Genomic DNA, 23,927 nt, shown 5'->3' with positions numbered 1-23,927 from the left:
CCCTATTAGTGGGATGGACCTTTATCTTCTATCCAGGTTCAACCGATGGAGAGGATAAGAGTTAGACAAGCACTGATTGGTCCTTGGACCTTTTCAATATGAGTTGTCCAGACCTTTATGTGTGTGTGTGTGTGTGTGTGTGTGTGTGTGTGTGTGTGTGTGTGTGTGTGTGTGTGTGTGTGCGTGCGTGCGTGCGTGTGTGTGTGTGTGTGCGTGCGTGCGTGCGTGCGTGTGTGTGTGTGTGTGTGTGTGTATAAAACAGTTAGCACCTTTGTAATGACTGGATGTCAAAAATGGTAACACTTTTCGTTGAGTGTTATGCTGTGGCACAGAATCAGTTCATCAGCTGCTTGTTACACGTTTCATTAATAACGTCACATTGACTGTGTTTACCTGACAAGCTTTGGTGTTGCAATATGATGGTTAGGCACTGCTTTTGACAGTGGGTATTTTATATTTTATCACACCCTTTACTATCTGTCTTCCTATGATGTGGAAAACACATATCTATCCCGCAGTGTGAGCTAACTGCAACATCTTTAGAGTACAGCAATACACCATAATTAGCTGGTTTTGTTGGCTTGCTGATATTTTGATATTGATGTGTCTTCTCAAAATTGTATGGCTTTTTTCACTCCCCTACTTTTATTAGTTTGCTTTGAAAATGCTTTTTACATATTATGAAATCTAAAAAAAATGAATTAAAAAAAAAGGTTGAAAAAATTTGTAGACCACAAAGAACATTGTAAGCCTGTGTGTCGGCATACACTGTTATTTTATCCATTTTGATGATGCACATAAATTGAGCTTTTTCAGTACACGATGGCAAACACATTGAGAGACTCCTTTATTATTATCTATTCAATAAGGGACAACAAGGCATATGTATGTGTGTTTGTTTCAGTATTTAGTGCACTTACTATACCATGAAATAGGCTTGAAATAGGCGTGTTATTGGAGCTTTCTAGTTACCCTGACTGTGTGTGGTGTGACTTTTGTACCTGGGGAAACAGCAGGCTCAAGCGTCTTCCCTTTGTCAGCAATGTTATTTCCAAAACCAAGGTTAATCCTTAGAAATCCAGCCTGAGACTTTTACCCTTTTATTTGGACAACTGGTTCGTTTTGTATGCTACCTACTTCAAAAGCAGGAAATGGTATCCACCTCTGTTGTCTGGGCCATTGTGATGAAACTGTGGAGAGTTTTAAGAGATGATGTTGTAGCTCATAACTGGTTATGATATATAGGTAACAGGTGAAATGAGACTAATAATGTATTAAAGATTTCCATATCTGAAATTAAGCTGTATAGAACCTAGGAGACATCAACATATCCTTAGAGAACTGTTACAATTTTTCTCCCAAACTTGTTGTATTACCTGTGCATTAGTATCCCTCAACTAATTAATAAAAGTTTGTTGACTAAAATTGTGTCAATTGTGTCAACGTTTAACAAAGTTTTGATAACTGTTATTACAATGGTAATGTAATTTCTCAATTTCTGGACATTTTGACTTGTCAAACACAGGTGTGCCTAAAAAGATTATTAAAGGCAGAAGTCCTTTGGGCCAGTTTTAGGAAAACTGTTTTGTGCATGCTGGCTCAGTCCCACACATCTTATATACTGTCTATGGCCCACACCTAAATGGAAGGGAGCCATCATTGATTAAATAACACATGACATTTCTTCTATGACATGACCCACCGCCAAATGTGAAAAATGTTTTTTACTCAAATGTAATTACATAAATTAATGACTTGGCTTTCATAGGGTTTCCCAGTGTTAAGAGTGTGTGAGGTATTTCACAATTTCATGTTGGCTTTTATCATTCTAATGTAAGATTTATTGCAATATTGCAGACATTGCATTCTACAGCAGTAGTTTTTGCATCTATGTATTGGTCTACTTTAGTTATAACTGTATCATAAAGTCATAGACATGTTTTTTTTTAATGAAATGCCACAAAAAATGTAATAACATGTTTATGTTTGTAATAAAATACCAATAAAATGATAAAAGTCCGTATTCAGATCTAAAATCCCACACGTGGCCTGTTTCACCTTACCCGTTTCAGTTTTGGGAAAGGCCCTGCTGTTGCTGTGTGATATGATTCTGGAAATGCTACTCGCTGTAGTGCAAAAGAACGGAAAAGATGCATTCCGGGTCTTGGAGTCCATCTGGAGGACCAATGCTTGTAATGCCTGGGACGCAATGGTGAAATCAAATACGGTACGCCTACAAGTCCCATGATGCCTCGACGCTAAGCTAACTCTACTCTCAACGTGTGATTGTCAACAGAGTAGCGTCGTTAGCAGGGAAGAAAGGCTCTCAAAGATGGAGAACGAAGAGAGAACTTCCTCTGTGTCGAACAGGTAAAACGGTTAAAATGTTTGGTGTTTTTTGGAAACCATTGACTTTCGATTTTCGGCCTACCTTTTCTAAAAATGTCCACTGTCAGTTGGTTTAAGCATCTTTAAGGAAACACGAGCTGTCACCCTGTGTGCCTGCGTGGGTACAGTCCTACAGTCACTGGAACAGCTATGCTACTTTATAGAAAAGCAACATTTAGCAGCATGGTGGCCCAGTGGTTAGCACTGTGGCCTCACAGCAAGAAGGTTCTGTGTTCCAATCCAGGTGGTTCTGGGGCCTTTCTGTGTGGAGTTTGCATGTTCTCCCCATGTTTGCGTGGGTTTCCTCCAGGTGCTCTGGTTTCCCCCACTATCAAAAAACATGGACAAGGTTCTCCAGGCAGTGCCCTTGACCAAAGCACTGGCTCAGATCTGGAGTTGGTCCCCGGGCGCTGTGATTGGCTGCCCACTGCTCCCTTGGGGGATGGGTTAAATGCAGAGAATGAATTTCGCTACATGTACATGTATGTGACAAATAAAGTACCTTTACATGTCGCTGTAATGGCAGCCAGGAAGTTACAGTGTAATTGTTAGTTTATTACAGATGTCATATTAACGCAGCAGAGTACTTTTAGTCCGTCGTTGTGTCCACTCTTTCACTTGGTTATAACAATTGTCATATTTTGCACGTGGTGCCCTCCTGACATAACTTCACTTTCATCTTCTCAAACCAGGAAATCACAAGCGTATTTAAAAACACTACGTCCCCTCAAACATGCTAACGTAAGTAGGGTGTAGCTAGAGAGAGAGAGCTGAATAAAGCAGTAAAAGACACCTTTGATTGAGCAGAGGAGAAAAAGCATGACATGGTCTTTTCTGCTGGCAGCGCAGCATGAGTAAAATGCTCATTTGTGACAAACAAATGCCCCCTATCTGGGAAAATACAAGGCTACAGAAAAGGATAACATTTGATTCAGGTAACTGATACTGTAGCTGAGTAAACAGGATGTCATACTGTAATATTGACCCAGTTAGTCCGCTCTCTGTAACAACTTACAGTAAAAACTAGCCTTAAACTTGGTACCACCCTACTACTGGGCCACAAGAGGGTGTTGCTGCATTGGTCTAGCCAATGAGGGTAATTTCCTGTTTTGGTAAATTCACTAAACCGGTTTCACAAGCATTAAAGTTATACTCAAATGATTACATTAAACATGTACATTTGTTGACATTAGTATAGCTGCAAACTCAAAGAGATATTTAAGGTGGAGCTGTGACTTTACACACAAGCTAGTGTATATTTTGATGATGGGAAATTGGCAAAAATTTGCACACAACTTACATACAGGGCTTTAAGTGGGTCAATATAATGAAATCCAACGCTTTGCAAAGTCTTTATTTAGCTGCATGGCTATTGTTAATTATTTTGTCCACCCTATATACATCTACTTACATAAGTCTTTCCTAAAATAGATAAGAATAAGCATTTGAAATTTGGATCATGTTGAAATATCTTGTACCTTTTTGACCTCTTAAAATGTGACTTCCATTTTTTATTTAAGACGTTCAGTTTCTTTAATGATTAAATTATGAATGTTAAAATGAGCTATAAGAGGCAGATGGATTTATTCCACATTGGATACTGCTTGTAATAAATAGTCTAACATTTATCTCACTGCACTTATAATATTACACAATGAATTTCACTTAAGCTCGGGCCTGTGACCCTTCTGAATGTGTCTGTAGCCATAGAGAGACAGCTGAATGTTTGGCATGGCAACCAGTTTAGGCTTCTTGTTTCCTTTGCAGCTGTCATCTGACTGCAGTTTAAAGTAACCGCAACAGTCCCAAAACTACAGTGAAGAATCAATAAAAACACTGAATTCCTGTGTGTCTGGTCTTAACAAGCAAGTAAACTGAAATGTGGTCTTGTCAGAAGTCCAAAATCCAAATATTTGGAAACACTTTAAATGTTGGTTTAAATCTAATCTAGTAGCTTTTCTGAGCGATGTGGTTATTGAGCTGTGGCTTGCTCAGTTCTTTGGTTTGTTTTGCTGTACTGGGAAACAATTAGTCCGTCTCCTCTGATCTCTGAGAATAATGATTTGTTTGTCTGTGCAAGTTGTGGGAGGAGTGTAAGTGCGTGCATGTGTGTGTTTATGTGTGCATTGCCTATGGGCTGTTCCTTTGTAAGCTGATAGAGCAGTCAGGTAGTGTTTGGTTTCATCATGCTTTTTATTCCCAACCCTTCACTGTGAGTAAAGTTAGGGAGGGGGACATTTGTGTGTGTGTGCGTGTATATGTGTGTGCGTGTGTTTGCTGTCGTGCTGAAGTCTCCAGACCCTGGTGTAAGGCTCATGGAGACGGCAAGTCCCTGCAGGGGAAAAAGCACGTTGCCTCTTTTCTGCCCTTCTCTTCTGTCATGTTCTCTCTCTCCATTCCTCCCCTCTCTTCACCTCCCCAACAGCCTGAAACAGAGGAGGACGGTTGTTTTTCAGTTTTTCCCAGTTGTTTTTCAGTGTCTCTGTCGCTTTCTTCTGGTCCCTCTTTTACTTCCAGCCACATATTGTGAAACTGACTGTCAAAAACAGATGACCAAAGCTTGCCGTGTGTGTGTGTGTGTGTGTGTGTGTGTGTGTGTGTGTGTGTGTGTGTGTGTGTGTGTGTGTGTGTGTGTGTGTGTGTGTGTGTGTGTGTTCACGTGTGTGTGTGTTCACGTGTGTGTGTGTGTGTGTGTGTGTGTGTGTTCACGTGTGTGTGTGTGTGCCAAGAGTGGGAAGGTCTGGCTCTAACCTGGTGCTATTAATATCACCTAATGAACATAATCTGTAGGGTAGGTTATCCTCTTACATTTGTTGGTTGGACGACTGAGGGGAGGAGTAGAGAGCAAGTGAAAGAGGAGGGAAAAGTTGTGCTGTAGTTCCACACTGAGTGTGTTCTTTCTACCAAGCTGCAGTGCCTTCTCTCTCCCTCTATTGCTTCACTGAATGGAAGAAACAGAAAGCTAAACAGATGTGTAAAGTTTCGTTTATCATCCGATTTGATTCCCCTCTATATTGCCCCCCTCTCTCTCTCTCTCTGGATGTGTTGTACCAGAGGGCAGTACTGTTAAGTGCTTTATTGTGCGCGAGTGTGTGTATATATACTGAGTATACCTGTTGGCAGTAATATAGGATTAAAACACAACTTACGGAGTACACACAGTGGGAGCCTCCATTAATTGTTCTCCAGTTATGAACTCTCTACCATCTTACTCAGGAGCTCGAATATCTGGCTGTTGGACTCTAAGATCTGATGGCAGGTAAGTGCATTTTATTTATTTATTTTTTGGACTTTAGTGTCCTCAGGTGTTTTTGCTCTTCCACCCTGAGAGAGGTTTACTTTATGTTTATCTCCCTAGCTTCTCTCTTCAAAAAGTGGATAAACAGGAGAAACAATTGCAGTCTATAGCTATCTTTGATATAGCCCTCAGGTTTTTGTTGACATGCTTTGGGAAAGTCTGTTATGTGGTAACACAAATTCCATGCGAGTGGTAACAGTTCTTTTGTGCTGACATTGTAATGAAAAAGTAAAGAGTTGGTTAAGTTTTATGTTGGGTGTGTGAGGAGTTTTGTCAGATGCAAACAGTAGTATACAGTTCATTTACATGAACCAAATTATGTTACATTTCGTTTTTCAGAAACCGCAACTGAACTAGGAAGTTGTAGTCTCCATAGATTTAAGGTTGTGTTTTGTCAAATGAATGCCATGTGTTGCCTTTAATTCATATTTGTTGTTTGTTGTACGGCTCTATTTTATCACCCTGTTTTTGATCTGTGTTTTTAAAGGAGCCATGCTCGTAATTTCGTTAATGCTTTACATATTTCTGTGTTTTGCTAAATGACAATAAAAGGAATCTTGAATGAAGACCTTCCACAGAGCCAAGACTCCCGGGTTGGAGGGAAAAAGGAACAACATGTATTGTAAGCCATGACTAGGAAGTTAAGCATGGGAATTTTGAAATCTTTGCACAATTTGAATAGCGTAGCTTTTAACAGTTAACTTATTGGGGGGAAAATACACATGAAAAGCATTTTTTGGTTAAAAGCATGCCCATTTCATTTAATTGTAGCCATGCACTACATTCAGCAACTCTTCCAGCACATCATTTCCCAGCATTCCATAAAAAAGGAATTCAGTCAAATTACAACCCTCTGCATGCACAATGCATTCTTCCGTCACACGTGCATCTAAATGCTTTCAGGAAAGTTCTGATTATTCATCTATTTCCATCCATTCTTTATTGTAAAACATTTATTTTTATAACTAAACTTACTAAAATAAACTTGGTAGCTAGCTAACTCACCACATGGCACATTAATGGATTTTTTGGCCAATTATTGGATTACACCTGATTATGATATGGTAAAAGGTTTATTTCTATCGGCATATGACATGGTACATACAGCCTGAGCAGTCTAACTGGTTTTAACCCACATACATGGTTTTAACAGACAACGTCACATCACCATAATCACTTTTAAAGCTTGTCTGGGTCTGGCTCCAAGCTACATAGTGAGGATATTGACCCCGAATGAGCTAGGTCCCAGCCTTAGATCCTCAGGTGGGGCCCTTCAAAGTCAAAGCTCAAATCTAAAGGTGACGTGCTTTTGCCAGGGCCCCTCAACTTTGGAATGATCTGCACAACAGGGCATCATGACTTTGCGTAAACATACACGCCACTTTCCTAAAGCCAAATGGCGTGTTATCTGTACTCATTTTGAGCTATCCACGTGAATGTTTACGCTGTATACAGCGGATGTAAACATACACACCACACACATCACATCGCGAAAATGTGCCATGCCGTGTTCGCGAGAACGTCACACGCGTGTATAAATAAATAAAAAGTTGGGTTTAGGAAAAGAACATTGGGAAAGGCTTTAGTAACGCAAAAACACGACGGTTAGCAACGTCACACGCTTAGGAAAACAAACGGTTGGGTTTAGGAAAGAAACATTGGGGAAAGCTTAAAAAATATTTATAAACAACAACAAAAAAACAGTTGAAAAACACCACACGCAGGACGCGATCCTGGCTCTCCTGGGTGAAAGTCCTGTGTTTTACCCATCCACCACCCCAACCAACATCCGTTTCATACTACTCGCTATGGTGAAAATTCACACGTAATGTAGGTCAATGGCGGCTGAACGGCATTGATAAACACGCTAAAAAGCGATTATGCGTCTTGATAACATGCCAAAATGGCATAAGAATTGGTGTGTCATACATACGCCACTTTATGAGATCAGTCTGACCTGCCTGAGGAGATAAAGGTCGCAGAATTATCTTTTTATGAACCCATTTTTACGCTTTCATGTGATGTCTTCTCATTATCTTTTTTTTTATTATTGCTCTTCATTTTTATTTATTTGTTTTACTTATTGATTTGTTTTGTATTGTTTTTTTATTTTGTCTTCTACCTACTATGTTTTGCTTTTTTGTCTTCTTGTTTTTATTTACCTAAATTCTGTCTAGCTATTGTTTGGCCACACTGTTTAGCTCTCTGTTGTTATATTGACCTCTGGATATCCTGTTTTTGCCTTGCTTGGTCTGTCAAAGGACTTTGTAAACTGTTTTTTAAAGTACTATACAAATAAAGTTATTATTATTATTTCCATGTATTCCCACCATTTCCTATTAATTCCCATTGAAATGTTCCACCATAAATATTCCTGGAATTTTGCAACCCTAGCCTGACCCATGGAGAAAGAGACGTTTGTGTGTGTGTGTGTGTGTGTGTGTGTTTATGAGTACTGTGACTGTACCCACTCCAGAAGGGTATGATTCAGCAGTCAACTAGACTAATCTTTTATTGCACCCTGGTTTGGCTTTAACTGATAGTGGACGAGTGTGCTATGCCTCATAGTCTAAGTGTTATCTCAGTCAAAGCTCGCTTCCTGGCTCCATCCAAGCTCACATCTGACCTCTTGACACTCCACCTGGGTAGGTGTATGCTCTATAAATAAGTGGAGGCTGAGAGTTGAATGAATAACAGAGAAATAGACAGAGGGATATCCAGGATTGCTCTCTTGCACAGCTTACTCAAGTTATGGCATCTGGCTTTTTACAATCCTCACTAGGTGAAGTGTGGATGTCTCGAATATTACAGTAAGTGTTGTTAGCAACTGTTACCTGGTGAGACTTATCGCTATAAGAGACTTGTGTTTGTAAAACAACTAAGGTAGTCCACACTTGTTTTTGGTGATGCTTCTTGGTGATATTTCTTGTGCTATTTATTATTTATGACTTTAGTGAATTAAACGATTAAAAGTAGTTTTTTGTAAAGATAATGCATCACAGATGCCGCAGACTTTGACAGACTAAACATTTGTAAGACAAGTGAAGCAAGTTGTTCCAAGGGAAGTTGAGTTTGAGAAGCCGGTTACTCAACACAGGGTTGGGCCAGTTCTTTGTATTAGTCACAACCCTCAACTGAATGCTAATGCTTATTCTTCTCTACTTTCCTCTTGTGAAAACTCTTGTTTACTGGGTGGCACAATTAGTAACTTTTTTTGCCAGATACTGTTACAAAGGTCAGCAGATGCATTGTTTTGGTGTTGAAATGCAAGACACTTTAACTAGGTATTACATAAAGTTCTCTTAGTGGGAATTTGGTCATCAGTATTGTTATTGTGTTGCGCAGAAGATGTGTTTGGCCAACGTGTTCAGTTTGAATTGTCGATGCAAATTCACTCAACCTGGCTCCCATTAGAGTCTCATACCTGTTTTGAATGAGCTTCTTGTCATTTGTTTATGAGGACCTTTTTACCTTGGTATCTGTCAAAACATATTATTGCAGAAGATCTTAGTCTCTTACCACCACTGTTAGTGTATTGCATGAACACACCATTCAGTTGCACGACTGATCCGAGGCCTGTAGCGTACTTGCAGCAGTTATACAGTACAAGTTGGACAAAGCTCACCCGTTGAAGAGATACTACTAAACATTAACCCACGACAGGAGACAGTACAACACCAGCTCAGTCTTGTTTATTTTTAGTCAACTGGGTCACTTTTTGAAGTCCATCTGCATTTCTATCCCACAGTTGCACACTCAAACTGTCTCTGTCTGTTGGTGTGTGTGTTTTATCACTGGAGAGGAACAAGAAGGAGCTAATTGCATTTGTGTCATCATGGCTTTCTTGTTCTCGACGGCCTTATTGCCGGCTTTCACCACTGTTCAAATACAACGTATGGCACTGATGAACAGTGGTTGTACTATCGTATGTTTTAGTGTGTAGTTTAATCCAGTAAGTTAAATAAAAATCCCTTTCATACTGTGACCACAAGCCATTTTATTGCAGTATATAGCACTACTACTACAAATATAAAATGCCAAAAAAAAAAGCTGACAGTGATAGCATGCTTTGTTGTGTGTTTGTTGCTTTACAGTGGAGGTGGGGAGGGATCACTGGACCGGCTTCTCCCCTCGGTAAGCACAGGACTTTCACCCAGGAAAAGGACTACCAGTCAGTGCAAGTCCGAGCCTCCTCTCCTACGCACCTCCAAACGAACCATCTACACCGCTGGCCGCCCACCCTGGTACAACGAACATGGAGCACAGTCCAAAGATGCCTTCGTCATTGGTAGGACACTTAAAGAGATGCACACCGCAATGTAAAAACACTGGTGTTTTCTTTCTTTCAAATCTTTGTTTCATTCCAAGTATATTCTACCATACATTTGCAGTGTCATACATCTAAACACATAGTACCAATACTGTACATCTTTTTAAGAGTGAGTTCTCAAAACTGAAGAAAAAAGCAGCCCTAGACTAGATCAAGAATTGAGTCCAAAGTCTAAATCTAAAGATTTGGGTACCTTACACGTTTGACACAGGAATATATATGTGTTGGAAAGTAAGTTAACTGATACCCTGTATAAGCAGATAAGAAGTGCCCTTTGCAGAAGTAAACGGTCACTATATTTACTGCTAATGTGTATTGACAAGCTCTTTCAGAGTCATTATTGGCAATTGGCAATAGCAATTATTGGGGGTATTTCATTTGAAGCAATGTTTCTGCCTGCCTCTCTACATGCAAGTAATAGCCTAAAGCAACCTCAATGTGTAAGTAATGGGGTGCCCTGTCAAGCTAGCACTAGTACACTACATTCCCACCAGGCGAAGGTATTTTAAAATTACTTTTGCAATTATGTGTATGCAAATATTACCTAATGTCTGTGTCGATATTCTGTCACAGGTCTGTGTGGCGGCAGCGCTTCAGGAAAGACAACCGTAGCCAGGAAAATTATTGAAGATCTAGATGTTCCATGGGTTGTACTACTTTCAATGGACTCGTTTTACAAGGTGTGCATGTGGTGCAGTATGTGTGGTCTGTATAGTGTGTGTCTATTTGCATGCAGCCACGCACCTGTTTATGAATGTTGTTATGTGAGGTTAAGATCCTGGATGCCTATTATTTCAAATGTAGCTTACCTGAATTTTGACATGTTTGTTCATGTTTTCACATCAATTCAAATGCTTTCAGATTCTTGAGATCATCAGATAAGTCCAATAAATCACTAGTCTTGAATGGCTTCTAACCCTTCAGCAGCCAGAAGGAAGGAAAGAATGAGACTGCGTGAAAGACAGAATAGGATGCCTTTGGATCCCAGAGGGGAAATGAGAGTAAGACAGACAGAAAGAATAAAATATTAGAGGGCGGATGAGTTAAAAGAGAAGCACAGTGGTGAGCGAATTGGGGAGAGAAAAAGAGTGTTGGAGAGCAATCAAGCAAGAGCCATCATTCTTGCCCCTCAATACCTCCACCCACTCTCCGGTTATGTAATCCTGTCACAATCTGACAGCAGCGGTTCAGGCTGTGCAGAGTAGGAGGGATTTACCACTAGCCAGTGGTACTGACTTGAGTTAACTTGAGATGGGAGTGTTGCTGTTCTAAAACTGCCAAATACCAGGTCTGGGCTTTCAATGCTCAACCACCCTGAGGGCGCACACACACAAACACACACACACACACACACACACACACACCACCTGGTACAGACGTCACAGTGTCGCATGATGTTCTCCTAAATTTAGGTCCCCTAACTTGATCCGTGTCTAAGTGTTTTTGCATAAGCTTATGTAAATTATGTGGCAATCCATTATTTGAGCAAGTGTGCCTGTTTTATTGGAATGCATTTCTATTGTTGATTTTCAAACACTTTTTTGTGTCTTAGCAAAAGCCAGAAACTGTGAGACAGAGAAAGTATTTTGATCAGGAAATTATTTTTTGTCATTTTTTTGAAAGCATTATTGTTTTGGCAAGTTCGCTGTAAAGTAATTCTGGCATTGTTGCGATCCTCAGGTCCTGTCCCCGGAACAGCAGACTCGGGCTGCCAGTAATGACTATAACTTTGACCACCCTGATGCCTTTGACTTTGATTTGTTGACACACACCCTGCACAAACTCAAACAGGGCAAGAGCGTAAAAATCCCTGTCTATGACTTTACAACTCATGGGAGACAGAAGGAGTGGGTAAGGATGAAAGCACACACCCAAACACATTGCAATGCACTTTGTGAGTTTATTGGCATGCGGTAGAGGTTTTGAATCTCCCTCGCTAGAGGTTCAGAGTCAATGTGACTCTGCAAATCTACTACTCCAGATGGTTACTGACAAGCCATTATTGTGATTTCTTGTGTTTATACTTTCATATCCATTAAAGGGATACTTTGCCCATTTTAAACCAGCTCTGTATCATCTTTGTGTGGGCAGTGTGTGCAAATGAACGATGTTTGGCTTCCTTCTGTGGTGTCAGCGCACGAAGGAGCGACGGCAGATCTCGGCAGACATCCGCTTCTCCATTCCGCGGGTCATGACACAGAGCTGGATTTAAATCAGCAAAATATCTCTTTAACTACAGTTAGATATTCTCTCATCAGTAGCACCTGTCAAATTAGGATTGAGGATGATGGTTGTTGCAATAACTTATGCTGTCTGTATGTCCATGTACTGTGTATGAACTTTGAACTGTAATAATACGTGCACATGTGTCCACCACAGAAAACCGTATATGGAGCCAGTGTTATCATCTTTGAGGGAATCATGTCCTTTGCAGATAAAAAGCTCTTGCAGGTAGGGCAAGGTTATTGTCCTCTAACTTGTTTAGCTGGTCAGTTGAATGTGCTGGTGTCAAATTTATTTTTATCTGTGCATGTCGTCAAACTTGTTTTTCTGTGCATAATATGGGAGGGAACAATTTTCAATTGTATTTTTAAAGCAATGGATTGGATATATCAGATATGATATATCAGCCGATATCACAGATATATTTGTATGCATCTGCATTTATGTTGGCTGATAAGTGCCAAGAAATTGCAGCACAGAAATGTGAGACATGTTTGAAGTGAAGAAAGATACTTTGTCTACCAGAGAACAATGACAAGTTTATTATTCAGCTGTAAGATGTCACTTATTTAACAGAATTATCCTTTATCCTTATCCTTACCTATTAGTTCCAAATTGATTGACAAGTATTTTCATACACAGACTAATACAAGTTAATGTTTTCAGATGTTAAAGATTTATTATATGGGATGTGATTATAAAGCATTAAACTATAATGAGTTGGAAAACAAAATGCTGTTTTTTCTAGTCTAGAAATAACATACAGTACTGTACTTTAAGAACGGGAATATAGCTGCAGTTTATGTAATTAAAACACATTGCCCTTCAATCGTACTTAAAGTAGGTTAAACACATACCTGGTGGGTGCTGGCTGACAAAAGTAAACAGATTAAATTATAAAGATTATTCAAGAGTCACTGCACACTTTGATAATTTATTTAAAAAGCAGTGTTTCAACAGCTAAATTGTCCTTATCAGGATTCATTTTTGTATTCACCAGGGTTTTTCCTGGCTCAGAATGGGCTTTTGGGGGACGACAATGTTTGCTTGTTCAACGTTGTTTGGTAAATTGCTGCTAAAAACATTTAGAGAGGATTTAAATTGCTATTTTTATTCTCAATTCTTATCATTTTGTGCTGGTGATTTTCCTTTGGGGATGGCTAAAACCTATTTGAGGGGCGCCAAAAATGCCTCTATGCAGGAAAAACCCTGTTCACCAATATCAGACTTATTTCAAGACCCATTTTTTTCTGAACACAGTGGTTGTCAAGAGAAAATATAATATTAATAATATTCATTTTAAGTGCAGTAACCTTCAACTTTTAAACAAATGTCTAGACATAATTGATATATCATGACACAACTCTAGGCCAAATTATGCTCCTATGGTTTGACCTAAAAAAACCACAAAGAAGCAAAAAAAAATAAAAATAGTAAGAAGGTATTTCTAGCTTGCCATTTTTTTCCCCACATAATCTTTGTGTGAAAGTGATACAAAGCTTCATGTTTATTTTAACATTTTTAATGTGTCATGTTCTCCTGTCAGTTGCTGGACATGAAGATTTTTGTCGACACAGACTCCGACATCCGGCTGGTGCGTCGGTTGCGGAGGGACATTACAGAGAGGGGCCGAGACATTGAGGGTGTCATCAAACAGTACAACAAATTTGTCAAGCCAGCATTTGAGCAGTACATTGAACCCACCATGCGCCTGGCTGATATTGTGGTCCCACGTGGTGCGTGCATTCTCCACATACATATGTTAATAGGTTCAATATTACCGTACTTAACTACTACTATGATACCAGTGATATAACAAGGAATAAACTCATTAACTGGTGTGAAATGAGATAAGTCACTGTTTATTCCCTCCAGTAATTTTGAAGTAAACCCCAATGCCACTTTGTGTTTCTGTTTGTCATCCCATCAGGTGGGGGCAACATGGTGGCCATCGATTTGATCGTGCAGCATGTCCACAGTCAGCTGGAGGAGGTAGGAGAGGTCTCACCTATATACAGATCTAAATAGACACACACACACACTCTCACACAGAGAATGTGCCATGCCAGTGTATATGACGTATTAGTGGAGCATTATGTCCCTTTATTCATCCTTCCTGGTGGTGTTATTATTATTGTGTTGGTTGGTGTTAGAGCTGAAAGCAATTTTTAGTATACTGTTGGGACGATTGGCACTCAGAAAGGGTGTAGCTGCAACCAGCCCTCAAATATTTTTGTCAGTAATTACAAGCTCGATCACTCCCTCTGGTGGATAGAAAATGCACTACACAGATTTTAGGGGAGGATGAATGTGCATGATTGTTTCAGGCTTGTTCAGTAAGTGTGAACAGAATAATTAGATAAGTATTGTGAAAGCCTTTATTAATTGTAGTCACTTATTTGGTGCAAACTAACAACTATTAAGTCTTCACTCTTACTATCTGTCTTATTGAGGTCTGACATTTGTAAGTTAGTACTTTACTAGTGCTGAGTTACAGCCCTAAGGATTATAAAACACAGATTATATACTTGATAGTCATCATCCAATAAGCCAAAGCATTGTGTTTTCACATTTAGGAATACATTCTGCTTCCTCTTCAGAATAAGCCTTTCAATACTGAACCAGTGTGCTGTTTTGACTTTTGGATTTGTTGTGCAACATGCACTAATTGTCCCCAAATGCACATTTTTGCTTGTGGGGAGCACTTTGTGCCACAATGCAGTTTGCCTTGTTTTCTCCCCACCATACACACACATTAACACACACGCCGCTGATGGACTGCTTTCTCACCCTCTCTCTCCCCACTTCCCCTTCACCCCAAATGCCTCCATGGTTTACAGCGCGAGCTCAGCGTCAGGTAGAGTGGCCTTTATCCTGTCTATCATTCTCTTCTCACCATCTGTCCAGTTCCCCGACTGCTTCAGCTTCTTATTGGGAGAGAGATGAAAAGAGGCCAGCAAAACCAACCTCTACCTTCCACTGATCTGCTGGCTGCCATGGCACATCATTAGGCAGCACTGTTGTATTTGTAGAGCAAATATGGCTAATTAGTGATCAATCAAAAGATTATGAGACTGTACTAAAATATTGTAAAGAAACCAGCATGGAATAAATATAAAAAATGCATGAATGCCGCTGTCAACATTTAAAAGTCAAATTAAGATCAAAAGTATGAATGCGGTGTAGTGCAGCCAGCATTTAATGTAGAGACGTTGGTTTTCCTTCTCTATATCTTGTAGAGAAATTACATCTTACATTCTTCCTGCCTTCTGTGTCTAAAAATACACCAATGAGTCAAGTCACTGACCCCTCCTTTCAGCATCAGCAAGAATAGGAGAGAGAGTGACTACAACAGAAAGCGAGAGAGAGGAAGCTCTTGCTACAGCTATTGTTGACTATCGCATACCTCAGCCACAGAGAAAGTTTCCAATACCCTACTACAAAGCGCTGAGTTTTTCCATTGAATGTCGGCCACAGTATCTGAGACAGAGAGAGAGAGGAAGTGAGCGTGGTGCCTGTCTTTAGACACAGGATGTGCTGTGGCCTGTGAGCTGAAATACCAACCTGTACTGTTCTACAGGGTGAAAGAGTGACAGCCGCACAACAGCTTGTGCACCTCCCACGCGTGCACACAATAGATGCACGTGTATAGATATAAAATATCTGATCCAAAAGACGTCTCTCTTTTACCCTAGTGTCTGTAAAGATCTTTTAAAGCATGGCCTGTTACTAATTTCTTCCCTGACTCATGAATAATAACAAAGAGATATTATTTAGCTGAAAATGGCAGTCTACCTCGGTGGTAAGCTCATTTCCGAGACATTTGACATTTTCAAGTCTCGGCTGTCTCACTTTTCACTGTGTGTGTGTGTGTGTGTGTGTGTGTGTGTGTGTGTGTGTGTGTGTGTGTGTGTGTTAATCCCTTCATCTATTCATCCACCTGATGTTGTGTCTCTTCTCATTTTTTTTCCTCCTCTTATCTGTTGTTTTTCGTCTTTCTGTGTCCCCTCTTTTGTGATTGTTGTTTTGTCGAAAAACTCTCCCTATAGAGGAAACTTCGCTGGGATATGTGAGCAGACTTGCTATGATTTCTCTTTTATTTGCATCTGGCTAATGTGTCTCTCGGTGACATCGTGGATACTGTAGTGTCAACATGACTGCATCACTGTGTGATGTGTAACAGTGTGTCTTTTCCTCTAGAGCCCAGGGTAGACCTAGGCTAACAAGATATCCTAATGTGTATGTGTGGAGTCCTAGGGAATTATTGCAAGTAGTAGAGACCTATCATGGAAAATAACCATCATGCATCTATTTATATGTCACAGTGAAATTTAATAGTATTATGTTAATCTTAAAACTGATCATTTTGAATGTATTTTCCATTATCATGGTCTCCGTGCTGTTGTAATTTTCCACTAAAATACTCAACACTGGCACTGTGTGCTTTGCAATTTTGTGTGTCTGCTTTTTCCCAAGTAATCCTACTACAGTGGTTGCACACTACCATTATCAACTTTGCTCAAACTACTACGGAAAAATTATTTGTGATGTAATTTGTTTTTTGCATGTACTTACACGTATGTGTGGGTGGGTGTGTTTTGTCTTGTGTGTCTTGTGTGCGTTTGTTTTCTGAATTTGCATACAGTTTGTGTGTGCACGCTTGTGTGTAAACCTGCACATACAGGTATATACCCGTGCAGAAAGGTGTCAGTTGTACTCGTATAAATGTGTGTTATATTCATGTGTCTGTCCATCTTCCCTCTTTCCACTCTTCTCACCCCACACCACCCACGCGCTACTATTTGTTGCCATGGTTACAGGGCAGCCCTAGCTTCTGCACACCAGGCCCAACCCCTCCCCCAGACCCTCAGTGTTCTTGAGAGCACACCCCAGGTCAGGGGCATGCACACCATCATCAGGTATGAGCCAAGAAACCCACATTAACATGTACATCTGTATCCATGTAGGAAGAAAAAAAAATGCAGTATTCAGCAGCTACCCTCATTATAAATCTGGCATCTTTCTTTTCCTAATCACCACTTTTAGAAACAAGGAAACCAGCCGTGATGAGTTCATCTTCTACTCCAAGAGGTTGATGCGTCTGTTGATCGAGCGAGCGCTCTCCTTCCTCCCCTCGCAGGTGCCAAACACTGAGATACAGTGTTAATTAATTCCTAGCACTGCATGACTGTTCTGGAATCCTTTGTATTAAGTAGGGCATTGACTCTGAACCTGATACCTGGGCATAGATGGGAGACACGTGTAGGAGAATGAAAGCGTGAGCTAACCAATGGATAGAAGCTGACAAGACACAGCAACAGAAGTGAGATAGAATACATTTGGTGGCCTTGAAATGGGGAAAGATAAAGGTGAATTGAAAAAGAGTAAGTGCTTGTTTTTGCTAAAAGGAGAATCAGGTAGACATACACATAATTGGCTGCAGCATGAGCATGGAAACTTATCGAGTCACCACAATGGAAAGTTTCCATACCTTAATCATAAGATACAGGTCTGCATGACACAGACATACACACGACTGAAATTTGAAAATGAAAGTATTGACTCCTATAGTACACTATAGCGCTGGGTTCAGCATTGTACTGACATTGTTATGATTTTTGATATTATCTCAGGTCCGCGTAGTCCAGACCCCGCAGGGAGAGGATTATGAAGGCAGGACTTTCCACGGAAAGATGGTGAGTGAACTCCATTTACTTTTATTTTATTTTAAAGACCATTCAAAAGAGTTTTGTCTCTACCTAAACTGATGCAACTTACCTCTTTTTCATTTCATTCTTCTTTTTTTTTTAGATCACAGGCGTGTCTATACTGCGAGCCGGGGAGACCATGGAGCCGGCTCTGAGGGCTGTCTGCAAAGACGTCCGCATCGGCAAGATCCTCATCCAGACCAACCAGGACACGGGAGAACCAGAGGTACAGATTTAATGTAGCTTATAGGTTATAGAAGTTGTTTTTGTTTGTTTTATTTGGATCCCCATTAGCTTCTAAAAGCTATTCTTCCTGGGGTCCTACAATCTATCATGTGACAATACAATTTACAACATCACATTACACACCATATGAACGAAGACATTACTTCACATTACACAACATTTGAAAATACAAATCATATTTTACAGTTAACGCAATTAATCTCACACCAAAAAAAAAAACTACTCTGAATAGATCTATTTAAAAAAATAAAATATAACGAAAAGGCCTATAACAGAATCTCTCTAAATATATATTAAATATTGAAATATCTTTGAAGGTAATGTCTCTTAAGTGATTTTTTTAAAACCATACTGAGTATTTTGTTGTTTGATAGTATTTGGGAGAGAGTTCCATTCACACATTGCTCTGTACCTAACTGAACTGATTTGGTTTTCACTGTAGGTAAAATAAAACTACCTCCTACTGCATGCCTCGTTGGATAATGATGTGTATCAGTACTAAAAGATAGTTTTGTATGTAAAGTAAAAGGTGTTTTGTTTGTTGTAACATTATGTAAAAAAAAAAAAAACATTAGTGAATGCACAAATCTATTTTTAACTTTAAACCATGAGAGGCTTTCATGCATTTTATCAACATTTGATCTAAGCCCACAGTTGTGTAAAACATTTTGCGATTATTGTCCTACAAATATTTTTATTGTCCTTTTTAAATATGGAAACTTGCAAATAAACATGAGGTTATTCACATATGAACACATTCTTTAGTAATATCTGACATTGAGTTTGCTGCAGCTTGGACTTGTGGTTTCATCATACTTTTTGCTTATCTACGTTTCCTTTCTAGGATATTGTCAGGTTAGGCAATTTCTGCATAATGCCACCCATGATATAGCTACAGGATGGTACTGGTCTTGTTTATTGAGATTGGTATTAACCCACATGCTGTCTGTAAACCTTTCCAGCTTCATTACCTGCGTCTACCGAAAGACATCAGTGAAGATCATGTGATCCTGATGGACTGTACTGTGTCCACTGGAGCTGCTGCCATGATGGCTGTTCGAGTCCTACTGGTTGGTGCGCCTGATTGTTCACAAGTCCACGTTGCCTACAATAAATTGCATCCCTCATGTAGCCTGTATTCACGTGTGTGTGTTTTCATTTTTAGGACCATGATGTTCAGGAGGACAAGATCCTGCTGGTGTCTTTGCTAATGGCAGAAATGGGAGTCCATTCAGTGGCTTACGCGTTCCCACAGGTCAAAATCATCACCACAGCTGTTGACAAGAAAGTCAATGATCTCTTCCACATCATACCTGGCATAGGTGAGTAATGGTGAAAAGAAGATATTCTATTTATGGGTTACCCTGCCATTTTACGGCTTAGGCACATTGCTAAGCGTTTTTTTGCACACCTCCTAAGCACATGTACCATAGACTGTATTTAATGCTATGAATGTAAAAACAATGTGGAGAGCATCTGGATGACGATCCGACACACAGGACGGGCGTCCGCCCAGCACATAGCTGAGAGGGAAAAAGAGAGAGGGAGGTGTGTGTCGTTGAGTATGAAGTTAGCAGAAACATTATAGCTATGAACGTAGCAGTGCAGAGTGTGTACAGTTGATCTGTCGGTGAATACATGCTACGACTCTTTAAGACCCGAGCCAAGTTCCAGTCTCTTGCTTGCTACCTGCTGGTTAAAGAAAGTGAAGGGAATAGCCACAAAGCTAGCGACAACTTCAGCACAGGCTCATGCCACTCCAAGTTTTGCTGTATTGATCTCTCCCTCGCTGCAGCCAACAACCAATAAGCTTAATGCAAATAAATTGTGCGATTACCTCACTAATATGCAAACACGCTTAGGTGCGTATGATGTTATTTGCACTTAAGTCACATGTGTCAAACTCAAGGCCCGCGGGCCAAATCCGGCCCCTCGCACATTGTGATCCGGCCCGCATATCAATTTAGGTTCACAATAAATTTTGGCCCGCCTGGTCGTGCGCCAAACCAAAAACATGGGAAACTGTTTTTCAACTTTTACGCGACACTCAATTTGGCAAATTTGCCGACTTTGAGACTTAGAATTTCCCCCAGAAGCAGAGAGTTTGCATATTCAGGCTGTGAGACAGGTTATTGTGAGTCAGCTGGGTGGTAGCCTACTTAGAAAATGTAATCATTGTTTTGCTCGATTTGCTAAATTCTAGGATGGCTTTGGAACTTTTTTGCTCACTTTTTCAGGGCTTTATGTGGACCAAACTGTAAGTGAGAAGACTATATGATACATGTCTGGCCCTTGGTGCAATTCTCTTTTTCCAGTGTGGCCCTTAAGGAAATTGAGTTTGACACGCCTGACCTAAGTGCTCCAAAAACCCAGCAACAACCATGGTTTATTGCATTGTATTTACTTTACGTTTTTCGTCTTTGCAGGAAACTTTGGGGATCGGTACTTTGGAACAGATGCACCCCCTGACTGGAGCGACGAAGAGATGGATGAGCCCAGTTACTGATTAAATTATTATCTTATACAACTTATCATGTGATTCAGGGCTGTGCCCCTCAGAGGACATTGTGAGGACATATTCTTTGCCTCTGTTGGGCCGTAACGTGCATCCTTCAAGGGCCAAACAAGGTGCCCTGAGAAATCATCTGAAAACAGGACAAAACACTGCAAGTGTACAGTAAACCTTGTTGGAATTGTAAAGTATATAATTTTATCTTATGTAAATGCTATTGTGAAAAGTTGGGTAATGAAGTATGAAATGTTTTTATATTTACAGTATGTTATTAAGTACAAATATTTAATTTTAGTGTTTAAATTGTGACAATCTCTGAAATTTGCAGGCATGTTGCTTTGAAAAGAGATCTAGCCTTAAGCCGTGTACTGTGGACGACACAACTGAATGTGGATTTCCGTTAAAAAAAAAAAGACATCCAGCTTTTAAGTTTATTTTTTTACCACATACTTTTCTCACAACTTTGACACATGTAAAATCGGAACATGAACTTGTGTTTCTCAACTTCCATCGCCATGAGCACTATCTGAAGGACCTTGCAATCGGAAAATGTGTGGGTGTATCGTTTTTTTTTTTTTTTTTTTAGCTCTATGGTTCACCCTTTTTCTTTTCGTGGATGCTGACCTAACCAGTGGAAACGGGTGTTAAAAACGTTTTTTCATTATACAGCCAAAAGTATGCACTTGTGGTGTATATTTATTCAGCATGTCCTTCAATTACATAGTCTTTCCTATGGATAGACCTGACCAGTCAGCAGGCAATGCATGCATGTTTTTGGTGCTCTTAAAATGGGTCATCTGCATTTAACAAACACAGATTAAACGTTTATTTTAGTCTCACGCTTACTGCTTTATGCCTCCATTTTTCATGCACTAGATGGTTTTGTTGGTTTTAATAAAAAAAAAAATATAATAAAATAAAAGGGCTGCTGAGTTGAGGATGCATATAGACTCAGAACATCTATATTTCAAAAAGTGCGGTGTTCGCAAAGCCCTGCTAGTAAATTATTTGTATACATGGTATTAGTATTGAAATGAATGAGATCTGACTGTTAAGGTTGCCTTTTTAATATTTGTCACACTCCAAAGTGTTCATCCATATCTAAAGGGGAGAAGTGTTGCATATTCATTAATAGGATGTTCGTTTTAACAAGTTCACAATAATTATAATAAATGGATCATCTGTAAAAAAAAAAAAAAAAAAAAAAAAAAAAAAAGTTATTTATTTTTTTTGTCTTAGATTTTTTTCACATTTTTGTAGAAAAAAAATGAAGTGTAAAAAACAAGAACTGAATACAACTTGTAGCCACATTAGCTACAAGCACTGTTACTACTGTTGGCACACCATTCATTTTCCATTTACTCACCTGTACTGTATGCGGTATGTGCTTTCTGCTGAATACAAATGTTAGTCACTCTGTACTGAAAATTCATCGATTGTGTTCTCAGCCTCAGTGTTTGACTGTGTGCTGTTTTGTGTTTACCACTGCTGCTGCTGATTAATAAAAGTGCAGTAAAGCTTTTAAATGGCTAACAGTGTATTATTTCATTCATGTCAAATATGAATTGTTTTCTAGTGTTCCGCAAGCTCACACCAGTTAAACAGAGGTCATATCTTAGTCTTATTTGTATATATTGTCAAGAGTTATTATAGTGAAACACACCTCTCAGCGCATAACGTAAACCTGTCACCATTACCCGCATATCTTTTTTTCCTTTATCAAACATTTTAAGACAGAAAGAGATTACTTACACATAAAATGAACAGGAAGGATATTGTGGTTGTCCTCTTCTCATGGAAAGGAACCGTGATATCCTCCATCACTTTCCATAATTATCACCCTCGACAGCTGTCAAGACGGCAACCATGGTAAAGTATGATTGACACACATTTGATGAGGCCGATGGACAATTACAAACCGGCAGCCTGTTAGATATTGACCCACGAGAGGCATCTCTTTTCAGGCGGATGGGGTGTGAGAAGGACAAGTCAAAAGACGTGCAAGAGCTAAGAATATCACGAAGCTCAGCAGCGGCATTTTTCTTCCTTTACTGCTCTAGTTTTTCTAGAGTTAAATACGCAAAATACTGTCATACATTTGAAAGATTTTTTTGTATTCTAAGACATTTTAAACTGCTGACTTGTGATTAAAATGTTATGAGTTCATTTGTTAAATTCCCATAAATGTAAAGATATGTTTGCCTGCTATTCCTTTTTTAAGTCACATTTTGCAATTTTGCCCCTCTACACACACACACACACACGCACACACACACACACACACACACACACACACACAAATGAGTTCTATCTTCCATTGCATGATGACATTTTCCTGAAAAGGATTTTAATTTAATGCAGATGTTTTTTCATTATTATTTTGAAAGTCAAAATGCATTAAAACTTCATATTCGTCCTTTGATTGGAGATGTCAGTGGAAAGTTTACCACCAGCACTGACAAACAGGAAGGTAGTGTGTGTGTGTGTGTGTGTGTGTGTGTGTGTGTGTGTGTGTGTGTGTGTGTGTGTGTGTGTGTGTGTGTGTATGTCTGTGTGTTGCATCCCCATTGGTAGTACAGAGCATGATGAGGTCACAGCTCAGTAGAGACAGCAGGAGTGGCCTTTTCTAACTAAGCGACCTGTGTTTCTTTTTCATCCTCATGTCACTAGCTTGGCTCCAGGTTGCTCTGCTCTCTTCCTGTGTGCCTTCTTTTGGTCTTGACTTTACAATGACGAAGACTGTTTCCCTGTCTGCCTTGACTGGGTCTGAGGAGTCAGAGGGTCTGCCATGTGGGTAAGAAGTACGCAGAGGAGACTTTGAAAGCTCTTAGAGAGAAGGAGACTCAACACAAACTTTCCACAATCCTCCATTATTGTAATGATTGTTGCGAGATGAAAGGGAGGAAACATGGAAAGTAGCTATGTATTTATGGCTGTTTTTTGTTTGGTTAATGTGCTATCTGGCAGTGAGTGTGTCTGTAAATGTTGAAGTGATGGTATGAGTAGGCCAACACAGCACAGTGGCTTAATGCAAATAGTTGAAGATGAATAATTCAGACGGTGAAGTATTTTCTGAATCATGAGAAGAGGATTTGGATTAGACTGTTGAAGAGGGTAAAGTATTGTCTTTCCCTTTCTCTCCCTCTTTCTCCTTTCACTCTTTCTCTGTGTGTGTGTGTGTGTGTGTGTGTGTGTGTGTGTGTGTGTGTGTGTGTGTGTGTG

The 23,927-nt window shown here is 39.7% G+C and overlaps 1 protein-coding gene across 5 annotated transcripts; it reads left to right on the top strand.

Annotated features, from left to right (window-relative positions):
* Positions 1 to 2,251: 2,251 nt before the first annotated feature.
* On the top strand, positions 2,252 to 22,227 carry uckl1b (uridine-cytidine kinase 1-like 1b). 5 transcript variants are annotated; one of them, XM_028582136.1, is made up of 15 exons: positions 2,252 to 2,370; positions 9,781 to 9,974; positions 10,590 to 10,696; positions 11,697 to 11,867; positions 12,396 to 12,467; positions 13,786 to 13,975; positions 14,170 to 14,231; positions 16,289 to 16,308; positions 17,060 to 17,158; positions 17,286 to 17,379; positions 17,873 to 17,935; positions 18,051 to 18,173; positions 19,156 to 19,263; positions 19,359 to 19,515; positions 20,620 to 22,227. In XM_028582136.1, the coding sequence occupies exons 1-15, from the start codon at positions 2,333 to 2,335 to the stop codon at positions 20,697 to 20,699; spliced, it is 1,578 nt and encodes a 525-aa protein (XP_028437937.1). In that variant the 5' UTR covers positions 2,252 to 2,332; the 3' UTR covers positions 20,700 to 22,227. The 5 variants fall into 5 exon arrangements, with proteins under 5 accessions (XP_028437937.1, XP_028437938.1, XP_028437934.1 ...); XM_028582133.1 differs by lacking the exon at positions 2,252 to 2,370 and adding an exon at positions 5,127 to 5,647; XM_028582134.1 differs by lacking the exons at positions 2,252 to 2,370; positions 16,289 to 16,308 and adding exons at positions 5,127 to 5,647; positions 15,080 to 15,096.
* Positions 22,228 to 23,927: the final 1,700 nt, after the last annotated feature.

This window comes from Perca flavescens, chromosome 7 (assembly GCF_004354835.1).
Source record: "Perca flavescens isolate YP-PL-M2 chromosome 7, PFLA_1.0, whole genome shotgun sequence".
Taxonomy (NCBI): domain Eukaryota; kingdom Metazoa; phylum Chordata; class Actinopteri; order Perciformes; family Percidae; genus Perca; species Perca flavescens.
This window is presented reverse-complemented; position numbering and strand designations above follow the sequence as displayed.